Source organism: Bombus flavifrons, chromosome 2 (genome assembly GCF_040668555.2).
Source record: "Bombus flavifrons isolate JBK064 chromosome 2, iyBomFlav1_principal, whole genome shotgun sequence".
In the NCBI taxonomy this organism is placed as follows: Eukaryota; Metazoa; Arthropoda; class Insecta; order Hymenoptera; family Apidae; genus Bombus; species Bombus flavifrons.
Window position 1 is genome coordinate 914,414 of NC_138443.1, and position 14,372 is coordinate 928,785.

A 14,372-nucleotide genomic window follows, 5' to 3' on the forward strand; every position below is an offset into this window, starting at 1 on the left:
TCTTCGCCGGTCCAGAGAATCTCCTTCCTTTTCTGTCATCTCTCGTGGAAATTATACGGAAAATGGAGGTATTCCTTCCGCGGAGGAAAGTTAGGTTCGTTCGAAGAAGTCGAGGGTTGGAGACAGAGGGAGGACGCTAAATCTGCCTACAACGAGAGTAAAGGTGACATTGCGACGGAGGATGACGGTAAACGGCGCCAGCCATTATGTACTACACATATATACATATGTACATACGTATACGTACATAGCCGGCGAATTTTCCCTAAAGGACCTTTTAGGGTTAATTGATCGTCCGAAGCGACAAGTGCACGTGCCTTCTCGCTCGTACGCCCTCGCGTAATGCACCCTTAATGGACGCGAGCCTTCAAAGAACCCTCCGGTAAAGACGTTCGATGTCTGTCCAATATGTTCCGAGAATTCAACCATACACCCTTCACCCTCCTGTGCATCTCCGCGAGTCCCTTCCTGTTTCCTGTACCCATGCGAGATTCGATTTGGAACCTCTATCAATTTGTCCAGTGCCGACAAATCTCACATATATACAGATAGCTTCTTCGATTAAGACAGGAGTATTGTAAAGAAATTGTAAAGAAAGTCGAACTAGACGAATTAAATGGAAAATGAAACCACGGAGGCAAGAACACGGCGTCTATTGCAAGTTCTGGCACGGGTTTCGCTTGTCTCTGTCGTTTGCACTCGATGGCAACCCGTTGCACAGGCCACTGACGCTATTTAAGCGATTACTTAAAATCAATAGCGCTCGTTCGAAGCGCACCAACGAGCCGATAATATAATTCTTATCCGAAACTATGCTGCCGTTCCTCGTCTTCCATCAGCTCTCCGCAAAAGCAACCCTCTGCCGGATCGAAGCTGGAAGCCTCGCAAGAAAAAAAAAAGAACATCGAGCCGGAGACGACCAAACGGTTGGATTTGTGCCGTGGGAGTTTGTCGAATCGCTGCTGACTCTATCGGAGATTTGGCTTGCTCGCCACATTTTTCAAGCAACCCCTCTTCCCTGCAACCGGTCACGACGCCTCGGCACGCGTGTACTATGAGCGTTAATGCGACTGTTTCGTAGATTTACGACGCGTGAATCGTACGATAAGTACGATCAGGGAGTGAACACTTATCACAGACGGCCGTTAATTGGTTGCTACAACACCAGTGTCATGTTGGATCGCTGATAGTATTATTTCATGTCTTTCACGGGTGTTCCAGGAAGAAAAGAATGCTTCAGAGTGATATAATTTATATATACTCTGAAGAGCAATCGGTAGATCGCACGTTTGTGTACACTCGTATGCTGTCGTGTCGATCATCCGTAACAGAGATTCGCGATTATACTATATGGATAGATGAATGTAATTACAAGGATGGAATTGTATTTGCACGATCGTATCAATATTTGTCGCTTCTAACCAGGAATTATATTTCCAACACATATTCCCGTTCGACCATGACCGATCAGAGGACACGAGTGATCCTAGCAAGCGCCATTAAATATTTTCTGATTAATCGCGCGAAACAGTTCGGAGGATTTATCGTTTGTGAATGAAACTTCTAGTCTAATTTCGATCGATGATCACTAATCTTGTGAGACACGAGTTCAAACATTCTTGTAACTGTAAACTTAAGTTATATTATACGGCTTTCGTTTCGAGTTATTCGTAGATTATTTGTGTTTGCGTAGGTACTATCTCGGTACTAAATCGTTCCATGAAAAAACAAAGAAATTCTATTAAATTATGACAATGAAATACGATGAATTTATTATCATATAAAATAGGAAACTCACACAGTAATAAAATCAATTGGTTATTATATTTTTTATATTATATACTTGTGTCATCATTTTTTAATAAATATTCAAACGATCAAACCTTATGCTTGCGTAATGTTTCTTTTTTATTTATACCCGTAAAACATCCAACTAACAAAGTTTGAAAAATCTTGAGATTAGTATATTAAAGAAAATATTATTTTCAACGACATTAAGCGATTTAATCTTCAACTCCCTTTAAAAGATATTATTATACGAGATAATATAAAATAAGTAATAAATTCACATATTTCCAATTTTTCAATTTAGAACACTCCCATTGACCACGACACGTAATATCGATCGTCCGAATCTTTGATTTTCTTCGTCCTTGTTGCAAGCGAAACAAACAATAGCAGCTGATAAAATTCGTAAAAGATAAATGTAATGCTTGTACGATTAGTTCTGATACAGCTAGCTTTAGCCACGATATTTTTGAATTCGTTGGATAGATTACCCACTTCAGCTATACGTAATTACACGTAGAGATTATTTTCTAATTATCCGCTTTGTGTTCGTATAAAACACATGCTTGTATGTATATTTTTTTACACATTTAACATGTCAATATTATTTTATGATTAATTTAAATAGGGCAGATTGGAAAGAAAATATACGTGGTATACTGAACCGGAAATTTTATTAAGGATCAAATTTTCTTTGCTATTTTGTTCCTTTCGAAAACAAAATTCATTGACATGCCGTTTAATTTTATTGTTTCCTTTTTTTAATCTTTTCCATCAGATCGGGTCTGTGCTTTGCAGAAATGAAAAACAAATAAAAAAGGTTCTTTTCGTAATTCAGGCACAAACCTATCTTTACAATTGAGAAATAAACAATTTATGTTCCTGATATATAACAGATAATCTCATCTTTTTGTTTTTTTCTTCGATTCTGTTTTCGCACGCGATCAATTTCACGTTATCGAACGTACATAACAACACAGAGGGGGTGGTGTTCTCAAGTTACAGAAATGCTTAAAAATTTCAGATACAAAAAACATTCGATCAACACATACGATCAGATAAGGATCATACGATTTCTTATGATTTTTCATTTTTCTTTTCTTCTTTTCTTCTTTTCTTTTTTTTTTTTTTTTTTATTTTCTTTTTATCTTTTAATTTTATGCAATCCGAACAATATCGTGCGATTGTCTCAAAATATATGACACTTATTGCTTTACGAATGAAAAAGTTTTAAAGTGCACATATTCATGTATAAAACATTAGAAACAAATATACGGTATTGTACGACTTGCATTTACAAGAGAATTCGTATTTCAAAAGTTTCTTTTTTTTTCTTTCTCTTTCTTTGTCAAAGGATAAACCAATTCCGTTTGAACGTGTCATGAAGAATTTGTTGCATTGTTTGTGAACAATACGGAAAAGGGTACAATTTGCAAAATATATGTGTTTCTTTCGAGGTACCGTCGCTGAGGAATAATCGACGTTCAGATACTATTAAAATGAGATTTTGGAAAATGAATTACCATAGTTGTTATAAATAGAATGTTGACGGTACTTTTTTTTACGAATTCTTTTTTTTTTCACCTTCTTCTTCTTTTTAATAGTCTCTGCACGGATTGTTGGAGATGTTGTCCCAACGTTATAAACGAGCTGCGTGGACTACAAAATACTTTTCGGACGCGCGTTCGAGACCAAATATGTTTTTCGCCTATTGTGAAAGTATGTTTTATTTTATAGTGTTGCAGCTCGTTGGCATTGGTTGTTAAAACCAATGAAAATTGCAACGAAGGTACGAGATTGTTTCACGAATATAACATTCCACAGTCTCGTAAAGATGTTATTTCCTTCACTACAGATACGAAGTGAATCGTATATACTTAAAGATTATTATTAACCCTTAAGATGATGACAAGGGTTTCTCCCTTACGTATCCCATAATCCAGATATTAACACATCGCTACAAAGGTGCCCTCACACAATTGTTTCCACATCAAGGGTATTTCCTTCTCCAAGATGAGGTATAGGAACTTCACTTGGAAATATTATCTATGCGACAGACATGAGGGAACACTCGCAAGATGGTGAAGAACAAAGTTACTATATGACTCTTGTACAAGCAATCCCATAAACGCTTCAAAAAGAAATACATGTATGTATATATGTATTACATGCATTCTATGGTTTTGCAGATTCAATTTCCATGTACAACATGGAGCATGACGTAACTTTAAAGTTAAGATTACTTGATGTAGTTTCAATAATAGAACAAAACAAATATATATTTATTCCTTCAGTCTATACGCATAGCATTGCATTCAGCAATTTTTTTTTCTTTTTATCACCCTGCTTCTATTAGAGATTTATACTTTTATTTCACACGAATATCAGTCTTTCAAAAGAGTCAAGATAAACACTATAATGACCATTCCCAATTAGTCACATGTTTTATGATTCGCTTATGTTGCAACAGTTATCGTTTTCGTTATAGCTCGACACAGTTGCAAAATTGCTAAATAAACAAATACACACGTATACAATATTTTACGAAATAATCAAGATGCACGTAAAATTATTAGGCACAGTTCCATGCAGCGTGTTTAAGAACATTTTTTTCTTTCTTTCTTTCCTCATTGGCACATTCTTGACTCTCTTAAAGATTGATTTAAAATATATCTCACAAAATATTCCGGTATCGGATCTAATGGTGCTTTAAATTATAAGTCAATAAGACCAAGAACACACGAACGTCTTCCTAGTCTGTACAACTTCGCGAAAAGAACCATAATAGAACTTTCACAAATATATATAACACAAAAGTAAAATTTTTGTGGTGAATATGTAGGAGTATTCTTTTTAGTTTTAGAACTGACATTATCCAAAATACTGTCCGACTTACTGAATTACATGTTTCCGTATGAAGAAAATAATAAAATATGAAAGAATGAGACCGAGAGAAACAAAAAAGGATTACAATATAATATTAGAACGGAATTCATATACGATTTTACTGTATGCAATATATCCAATTGGTGAAAATGCATTTTTTCTTCTTTCTTTCTCAGCGTAAGTAACTTCGTATATGAAAAAAAACGTAATAATCGGTAAAAAGATAGAGCCACAATGAAAAAAACACTATATGTTTCTCTCCAAACTGTTATAAATACAACGCTTACGTAATTATTTCAATAAATCACCGCCAATTTTTGTAACTAATTTTTTTTCTTTCCACTTTGGAATCTATATTCCAACATGGCAAAGAACGTTTTACACATTGATTCTCTACCATTAACTGGCTCTTTTTTCTATCGTTCCAAGCATCATAATGCCTGATTCTTGCAACAATACGATGCGCGCTTATACTCAATTGTTTCGAGATTTTCTATAATAAACGAATTTCTTAAATCACATTCTTTCTCAAACTGGCAAAAAAGTGTAAATCGATAGATAATGCTGTTGCACCCTGATACGTGCGTTTACAGACACATTTTTAATATTGAAACGTCGTACGTATGAAATTATAATTTGTGTCAGCACAGAAAAACGGTTTTTAATGCTTTTAATACTATAATACTAAATCACAGCATTAATGCTCAGATAGCGGATACAAGAGAGAATTTATAATACGTCAGATAATTAATAATTTCACAGCATATCATTTTCTCTTTCTTACATAGAGCAGAATTATATAAAATGTTTTGTGCAAAAACCGCATTACCCCATACACTAAAAACGTGCTTAAATTTTATTATGGGCAATGAAAACGGAGAACGAAAAGGATTTTTCGTTTCATTTTTGATATGCGTACGAGTCAGTGCATAGAACTCTTGTATCAAATATTCGTACTCATTATGATTGTATTTATATGTGTCATCTATACGAAATATTAAATTAAAAGTCAAAGTTTTTAAGTAATAAGCATAATTACATATTAATTTTATATTGACATTACATGGAACTATATTGATTAGGAAGCTTAATGTTTTATCTCATGCAGATTTAAAAATTTTGCACATATAAAAATCCATCGCGTTATTAGATGGATATTCAAAATTAAGTTTAGTTCCATATTTGTATTAAAGCAAAATTTCAAATACTTTTAATATCATACTATATTATACTAACTCTCCATTCCAGCAGTCAAGATCTTAATCGTCATAGGACATCTCTCCTGTTTCCTCCACCGCAGAAGCAAAATATCCGTCAAAACTGATATTATAAGTCTAAAGGCATTCCAAACCGTTTTCCATCACCTTTTTCTCATTAATATCTCTCATTGAAATTTTTTGCTTCAAATATGAAATATGCTACTATTGCCTATTAATGTATACACATTTCGTTCCATAAACCTAGGTCGTCTTGGCTGGTGGTGCACTTTTTTTCGTTCATGGGAGAATATTAACAATAGAAATTTACTTTATGGAAAATTACTTCTTACATGCGTCTACATTTTTTTACCTTTTTATATGGTTAACATGTACACAGATATCAAAGAAAAAAACCAAGAATAAAAGGGGATTCCATGCTGACGTTCCATTATATTTTGGCAGTTGTCTTTATCTGTTGCAGAAAATGATATTGTTATTATGCTACAATATGTACATTTTTGCTTATATTCGTAGTTTTACCTAAAATGTGTCTTAAATGTAACAAAGAATCCTTGCTAGATAATGTCATTACTCATATATCAATTGGTGGAACAATTTTGAATTACAGTAGACACAAATATTCAATAGACATCTTACATAGAATCCCTAACTTCGACAAATGCCACCAGCCAGTTATTTATAAAAAATAATTATATAAAACTAGTCAATTTTACAACCTCTGACTCTCAATCACAATTTCGTAAAAAAAAATCAGATTAAGTTTAAAACAGTCTATTACCACTTTACAGAAAGAAAAAAGATTATCTCGCCTTTTTTGAAAAGTGATTTGAATTTCAGAGTTGTATGACAGCATTGACAGGTAGCAAAATCAAGCCATGATCAAATATTAAGATCGATATAATATTTAGAATTTGTGATCATATATTTAAGAAGAATTTATATGTAAAGTATGGTAATGCAAAAGTAATGGGTATATGGATTCATTTATGGTATTCAGATACAAACAGCATTAAACTGTAGTTTACTCTCATTATGCTGTGTTTCTTCTTAAATCACACATCCCATCACATTTTTCTTAAGGAACAAAAAAATCTTGGAAGTATGAAGCCATTGTATAAAAATTTACTATTAAAATGATGAATACTCACATGTAATATTTACAGTTTGTGGTAAAATGTAATGATTATTATGTTACTCATGTTATTTGTTTACATGTTGTGCTCTTGATAATGGCTTGACTCTGGCGCGCACTTTAGATTATGTACATTTATATGTATTTATGTACAAAGAATGACTCGCACCGGCATTCGCATCACTTCATTCACTGAGTTCACTGTTTCATGCTCAGTATGCCTTATTTACAAGTAATTCATGTTTTCGCCGTTTTAGTATGATGTTAATTGAAATTTTCAATTTTTTTCTATATAGACCACTTTTTTTTTAAATCTAAATGTTCATAGCACTGTTTTGTCTTTATACACTGTTAAACACCCCAGACAATACTTTTCAGACTGAAATAATGTTTCACTCTGTGAGTTCAAAGCATAGCAATGTATGCCTTACATGTACGAGTCACACAATCACCATTTAACACTTCAAACTCTTTGAGCGCATATAATCATCATGATGATGTATCGAAACTACTTAGACACATTACCCTCTTCCATGCTATTATTGTCTTCTGGTCTTGCTACATACAAACTTGGATCTATTACCTTTGGAATAGGTTTAATCTCTGTTCCAAGCTCTTGTTCGATACGATGTAAGTTAAAACGGTCTTCGTACGTGATTAGGTTAATTGCTATACCTAAGTGACCGAATCGTCCTGATCGGCCGATACGATGAAGGTATGTCTCTGCCATTTTTGGAAAGTCAAAATTGATAACGACGTTCACAGCTTGTACATCAATACCACGAGTAAACAGATCACTGCTCACCTATAGATAATACATTAATATATAACTTTAAATTTTTCCATAAAATTAAACATTGTAATTAAACTTCGATAACTTTTTCATTAAAAAAAAGTCAATAAGCACATACAATTTACTTAGTTAATAATATAATAATTTTACACACTTACCAAGTTTCTGCATAGTCCTGCTCGAAAATCATGGAACACGCGATTTCGGTGTGCCTGCGCCATTTTCGCGTGTATATAATAACAGCAATATCCAAGATCTGTTATCTTTTTTGCAAGTAATTCAACACGTTGTGTTGAATTGCAGAATATTATGCTTTGTGTTATTTGCAACTTGAAAAATAAAAAATAAATTAGGCAGAAGTACTTGATAAAGAAAAAAATAGAATTTATTTCAGTAAATTTTTATATTAAATATATTATATAAAACAAACAGACCTTACAAATGACCTTACCTTGGAGAACAGTGTGTTAAGACAATGAACTTTTTGTCGTTCTTGTACAAAGGCGTAATATTGTGTTACACCTTTCAATGTGAGTTCTTCCATTAGATTAATCTCATATGGATCTCTTAAGTGTTTTTCCATGAATTGCTTCACTGTCAGGGGAAATGTAGCTGAATACAGCAGTATTTGACGTTCATGTGGTAATCTAAATATATTCATGACAATAAAAATTATAGTACAATAATATATATAATATAAAAAGATATCATCAATAATTATATACTAGAATATATACCTGGAAATGACATGATCCAACATTCCTTTAAAATCTTGCGACAGTAGTTTATCTGCTTCATCCAAAACTAGAGTTTTACAATGATCCATATTTGCAACATTCTTGTCCATAAGGTCAAGAATTCTTCCTGGCGTTGCTATTATTACTTGTACTAAAAACGAATTACATTATAAGTAAAATATTTTTAATTTTTATAATTAATTCTTATAAAAAGATACATTAAATACAAACCTGTCTGGTAAATCCTCATAATGTCATCCCGTAAGTCTGTTCCTCCAGTAGTTACCATTACTTTTATGTCCATATGTTTTGCCAATTCAATGCAAATTTGCGATGTCTGAAGAGCTAACTCTCTAGTGGGTACAAGTACTAGTGCCTGAATCACATCTTTTCGTGGATCAACCTAAGGTGATATATTAATAATAATAATATTAAAGTTAACACAATGAAACATTTTAGTAACATAATTAATTATATTAGAGCAATTAATTATATGCAAACCTGTTCTAGCACTGGAATTGAATAGGCCCCAGTTTTACCAGTCCCATTTTTTGCACGGGCCAAGATATCTTTACCAGATAATGCAATAGGAATACTGGCTTCTTGAATTGGGGAAGGCTTTTCCCAACCTTTTTCAAAGATGCCCATTAATAATTCTCGTTTTAGGCAAAACTCCTCAAATTCATTGCCACGAGTATCAGTAACATCCTAAAAATTTTTGTGTAAACATTTTTATTAGTAATTTAAGCCAGAAATAGATAAAATAACTAAATTCATAGAATTTTATTAGTGAATGAAGTATAACTAAAGTAAAGTTAGAACGATTATAATATATAACTTACACTAGTTTTAATTCGTTTGTCCTTTGGTGGAATTTTTAATTTGGCTTTCCAACCCACATCGTCCATTTTGTCTATTTCTGATTTGGTATTCAAACCAGAATTTAGGACATGATTGGAATTTATATGTGTTTCTGTCATCATTTTGGAAATGATGAAATATTATCTATTTCCTAAAAATATAAATTTTCTTTTATAAATGGAATATTTACTTAAAATATATAATAAATATGTCTTACACAATTAATTGTTTAACTATAATAGAATAAACAATAAACACTACCATGAAGTTACTTGAAATTGCGAGTATAAGACATAAATGGAACATTAACACGTTCATAGAACAAAAAGCAATATCAATATATGTGACCTGTTGAAAAGATCACAATAGAATGTAAACATCATAGGTATACTGATTGGAAGAATACTAGTTTTTATGTATTTCAACCTTATAAGGAAGTTTAACAGTTCAATATTGGCTACTGATATTGTTTAGAAAAACTTTGAATTTTGAAGAACATATACATACTACATTTAGACATATCGATTTCACAACACCATTAACATTTAAAACGTTATAAAATTATTATGAATTAACATGAAATTAAATTTATAAATGAAAACATAATATCATAAAACGGAATTTTGGAAAATTATAATACATTGCCTAAATTAATATAACATTAATACTGCAATCATTTCAATGAATTTCATAATCTTTATATAACTTTTAACAAAAACAGCAATTACAATACACAAAATTGTTTACGAAGTAAATTAAACGAAGTTTACCAAATATATCACATCCATGAGAAAAACGAAGATAATTTATTCGGAAAGTTTAAGATATTGGTAACATTTTTATATATTATACATATGCATATTCAACAGAAAATCGTAATTAATATTATAATCGCATGTTATTTATACGGCATACTTTCAATATACTAATAAGATTGATCTGGTGGTCGATGTTAATACATCACGTTACTACCGTCAGACATACTTGTGAGCAGGATGAAAAACAGAGTACAGACCATCTGTGCAAAGTCAATTCTTTTCTATAGAACAAGTCCAAAATCTTTCTGAATATATGTACACGACCGAACGAAAAACGAAATTCCCTTAAATGCAAAATCATTCGTTTAACAAAATTTTTATATAGTACAGAGCTACTTGCCTTAAAATGGATGGATATCGATGCTGAGCTGAGCACTCGATTAGGAAACAACACGCCAAAATGGCCGTTCCAATGTCAAGTTTTCTTTGCAGTGCTTAACCGCCGCGTTCTTTCTTACGGAGCACTAACACGGATTACTTGCTCGGAAAGCGTATCGCGTAATACGCGGCACTATATTACGTTCTTTTCCGTTAGTAATATGAGACTAACGCACTGCGTCAAATGCGGGTGATAATTATTCCTCGTTGAACGTACACGACATGCGCCATGAAAGAGTAAAATCACTTAGGTTAGAAACCGTTACATTACTGCGCGCACTCTATCGATGACGACGCCTAATTTCACGCGAGGCTTTAAGGCGCACTCTTAAATCGTACCTCGTATCATACCTCGTATCGTATCTCGAACTTACTCGATCGAATGCCGATCCATTTACCGTTATAGTTAGTTAGTTAGCTAGTTTATTATTTTCCTTTTGTTTGATAATTTTTAGAAAACTTCGCTTCGTATCACTTGGGTTTTCGTGCCTCAACATTTATCGGTATATTTATTGTGTTCGTCTGGGGAATTCGGATTTGGGTTGTTACCCATGGAGCTCTAAATAATTGAGAAATAAACCCGATTAATTAAGATTTGAACTACTCAACACTCATTATGATACTTATCAATCAATTTATTACTAAAATTTCTTTATTCATTGTCTCGACTACGTTACTGTACAATTCATATTTATCGTGCCAATATTCACATTACGGGGAGTTATAAGACTATGATGGGCTATTATATACATGTGTATACATATATATATATATATATATATATATATATATATATATGTAACATTCGTAAAATTAACGTTACGGGGAGCCACAAAGCTGCGACGGTAAATAAATCAAATTCAATTAATACTGTTACTACTTACATAAAATCTCAAATAAAAGTAAATATAGAATTACATAATATCTTTGAATGAGACTTTGTTTCTCAAAGAATATGTATAGTTAACAAATAAGATCAAGCTATTCGAATTTTTATTTCGATGTCATCCTTTGTCGATTCAAATGCTTCTATCGTTGGTAATAAATAAAACAGTTATTATTCGTAGAAAAGAGACATGTGAATTTGTCTTAACATTGTATAATTAATATTTTTACTTATTGAAATTTATAAACTTGACCCAAGGGAAATAGTATGGGCGAAAAAGTTAAAAGTTGTGCTATGGTTGTATCATACTATTGTATAGTATATGTATTTTACGTAGTTAATTAACGAAATATATTTAATGTATAATATTATACATTTCTCTATATAAATATGTTTATATTAAAGAAATAAAATTTGTCTTCTAGCTACAATTTTGTTCCTTCCTTTGAGATATTCGATATTTTCTACAAGCTTCCGGGCAATGTCGTTCCAAATATCGTCTTTGTGAGAATGCTTTGAAACATTCCCCGCATCGCCATTGCCATTGATGGTGATTCCGTGTCCTTTGATGCGCACGTAAATTTGATCTACAAAATATATACGTCACACGTTAATTTTATAAAACAATGCAATTAAATCAATAAAATTAACCTCTTAATTTATTAAAAAATAAATAATTTCAAGAGATGCACGAATTAACACATTACGCACGGATTACGCAATCAAGATATCTGATTGTCGTTTTCATTCTTCTACATTTTTCATTAAAAACTTTCTATCATAATCATTACATATCAACAAAATTACAAAATCTTTGTATTATCCGTAACGCGTGCTAATGTTTTTGGTGTACCCATAAATATTGAACGAAAACAAGAAAGGATTGTATACCGATCAGCAAAAGATTTATGGCAGACTGGACACTCGAAAGGTCGTTCACCAGTATGGAGGCGGAGATGACCCTTCAACACCCATGGACGATCGAAGCTTTTGCGGCAATAGGGACAATAATGCATAGTTTTATTTCGTTTCCAATTTTGTGGGTTTTCCACCCCCGATGTTTTCATATTGCCACCCAGATACTGATTTTGGGAATCAATCTGTTTCTTATTTGGAGTAAGATATAACGCTTGCGAGGTCGTTTGATTCTCGGTTTCATTGAACGTCCTATTCAAATTTACTGCCACCTTGATTTCATTATTACTTACGTTTACCGGGTACTCTACTTTTTCGGAATTTGATGTCAATGGTATTTGCACTTTCTCCACGTTTTGTTTATTATTAGGGTCAATCACTACCTGATTGGTATTCATGGAAACATTCGTAGTAGTCGACGATATCGTATTTTCGATGTCGGAAAAATTTATCATCCCTAACTCTACTTCGTCTACATTAGATTCTTTATTCCACAACATAGTGTTTTCTTTGTTAAACGTATACCGTGTTACGATTGGTAATTTTGAAGACGTCCATATATTACTACATTTCGTAGAATTATCTTTGGTCTGATGTTTTCTCTTCGCATCAACCGATGACGGCGGCGTCCATGGTAATTCTGCTTCTATTAATATATGAAAAACAGTTGATCGAACTTTACCAGTGTCCCCAATGTTTTTGCACATAATGCACATCATTCTATTCGTTTTAACACGCTGAATACCAATATCGCATTCGTTCTTGGCGGAACGGATAAAAACGTGCCAAAAATACAAAAAAATTACAAACGTGGAAAGCCAAGCTAATACACTTTATGGTTGTCATCTTTCCTTCGGCATACGTACCTTTCGTTTCGTACCATCAAATTTTTACATTAGACTTACGTTTGATTTTGAGTTAGTTTTAAGGTAGATTTGGGTTAGCTTTCAAGGAAAACACGTTCGAAGTTGAAACTGTATCTAACGAATTTTTAGGCAATATATCATCTCCTACTAAAATGAATACAATATTCGTACTCAACGCGTGAAAACGAGTAGAATAACGTATAATATGTGCTAGAAGTTTGGGGGAGAGAGGGGGCCGCACTGGTAAAGTCTTATGAAACAAATTTTTTCTTTTCTTGTACGATAGAATACGCGCTCTATATGCGAATTGTTTAATTATCATTAACGAATGTCTAGCTAAAAGTGGACCTTGAGATTCAGGGCAAGAAACGCAATTCATCTTTTTCAACAACTTTACGAGTTACAGGATATACATACGTACTTTCTTTTTCATAACCACGCTAAAATATCATTCGTCGTTTCTGGACATACTGTAGCTTACTGTACAGCGAAGAAATGTTTCTTACCTTCAGAAGAGCTATCGGTCTTTCTGTATCTTGTCATCGACTTGATCAAACAACGCGGCATGTTTTCGCGAACACGAACGGACACAACTTGACGAAAGGAACGAAATACAATAAAGTGTTGGGCGTTGCAACAGCGATGGAGCAAACCACTGTCACACAGTTGATAGGCATTTGTTACCTTCTTTATGCCTTCAGTACTGTAATATCGAAAGATTCACCCACAGCCAATGTGAGAAAAAGACGCATTTCCAGGCATCATCGATCGATTCTTTTTCTCACTCAGGATAGGCAAAAAGGAGAAGCAAATTATTAAATAATATAATAAAATGTATATTTTCTTCAAATTATCCAAATTAAGCGCAGAGTAGACTTATCATTTTTGTTAAGTGTATGTGGAACGATATGTTAAGGGATTGTTCTTTTTTTATAGGATATGTGAACGACACGTATAGTTTGTTTATAGAAATTAATCTTTCTATTTATCTTCCATATGGAAATATTACAGTAGAATATTTGGAAATACATATATATATATTTCATATTTGTATAAAGATCGTAAAAATTTATAAGAATTTGTAAAAATAAA

The 14,372-nt window shown here is 32.7% G+C and overlaps 2 protein-coding genes across 3 annotated transcripts; both read right to left on the minus strand.

The window, feature by feature from the left end:
- Positions 1-2,871: 2,871 nt before the first annotated feature.
- me31B (ATP-dependent RNA helicase me31b) lies at positions 2,872-9,596 on the minus strand. Its single transcript, XM_069127198.1, has 7 exons — positions 9,399-9,596; positions 9,058-9,264; positions 8,788-8,959; positions 8,557-8,707; positions 8,271-8,466; positions 7,978-8,148; positions 2,872-7,831 (listed from the first exon to the last, which is right to left on the minus strand). Exons 1-7 carry the CDS (start codon positions 9,537-9,539, stop codon positions 7,535-7,537), a joined length of 1,335 nt encoding a protein of 444 aa, XP_068983299.1. The 5' UTR covers positions 9,540-9,596; the 3' UTR covers positions 2,872-7,534.
- Positions 9,597-11,832: 2,236 nt separating this feature from the next.
- Positions 11,833-14,216, minus strand: LOC138187892 (zinc finger protein 449). Of its 2 annotated transcripts, XM_069129152.1 has the most exons (3): positions 13,787-14,216; positions 12,391-13,060; positions 11,833-12,086 (listed from the first exon to the last, which is right to left on the minus strand). In XM_069129152.1, the coding sequence occupies exons 1-3, from the start codon at positions 13,845-13,847 to the stop codon at positions 11,921-11,923; spliced, it is 897 nt and encodes a 298-aa protein (XP_068985253.1). In that variant the 5' UTR covers positions 13,848-14,216; the 3' UTR covers positions 11,833-11,920. The 2 variants fall into 2 exon arrangements, with proteins under 2 accessions (XP_068985253.1, XP_068985242.1); XM_069129141.1 differs by lacking the exon at positions 13,787-14,216 and having other exon boundaries at positions 11,834-12,086; positions 12,391-13,497.
- Between the last annotated feature and the right edge of the window lie 156 nt (positions 14,217-14,372).

Bases quoted from the DNA above. Each gene is read 5' to 3' on its own strand.
- me31B (XM_069127198.1), bottom strand. From the start codon at position 9,539: ATGATGACAGAAACACATATAAATTCCAATCATGTCCTAAATTCTGGT. The intron at 8,960-9,057 runs GTTTGCATATAA...ATATCACCTTAG, and splicing joins CAATTCCAGTGCTAGAACAG to GTTGATCCACGAAAAGATGT. The intron at 8,708-8,787 runs GTTTGTATTTAA...ATTCGTTTTTAG, and splicing joins TATGAGGATTTACCAGACAG to TACAAGTAATAATAGCAACG.
- LOC138187892 (XM_069129141.1), bottom strand. From the start codon at position 13,133: ATGATGTGCATTATGTGCAAAAACATTGGGGACACTGGTAAAGTTCGA. The intron at 12,087-12,390 runs GTATACAATCCT...TATATTTTGTAG, and splicing joins CATAAATCTTTTGCTGATCG to ATCAAATTTACGTGCGCATC.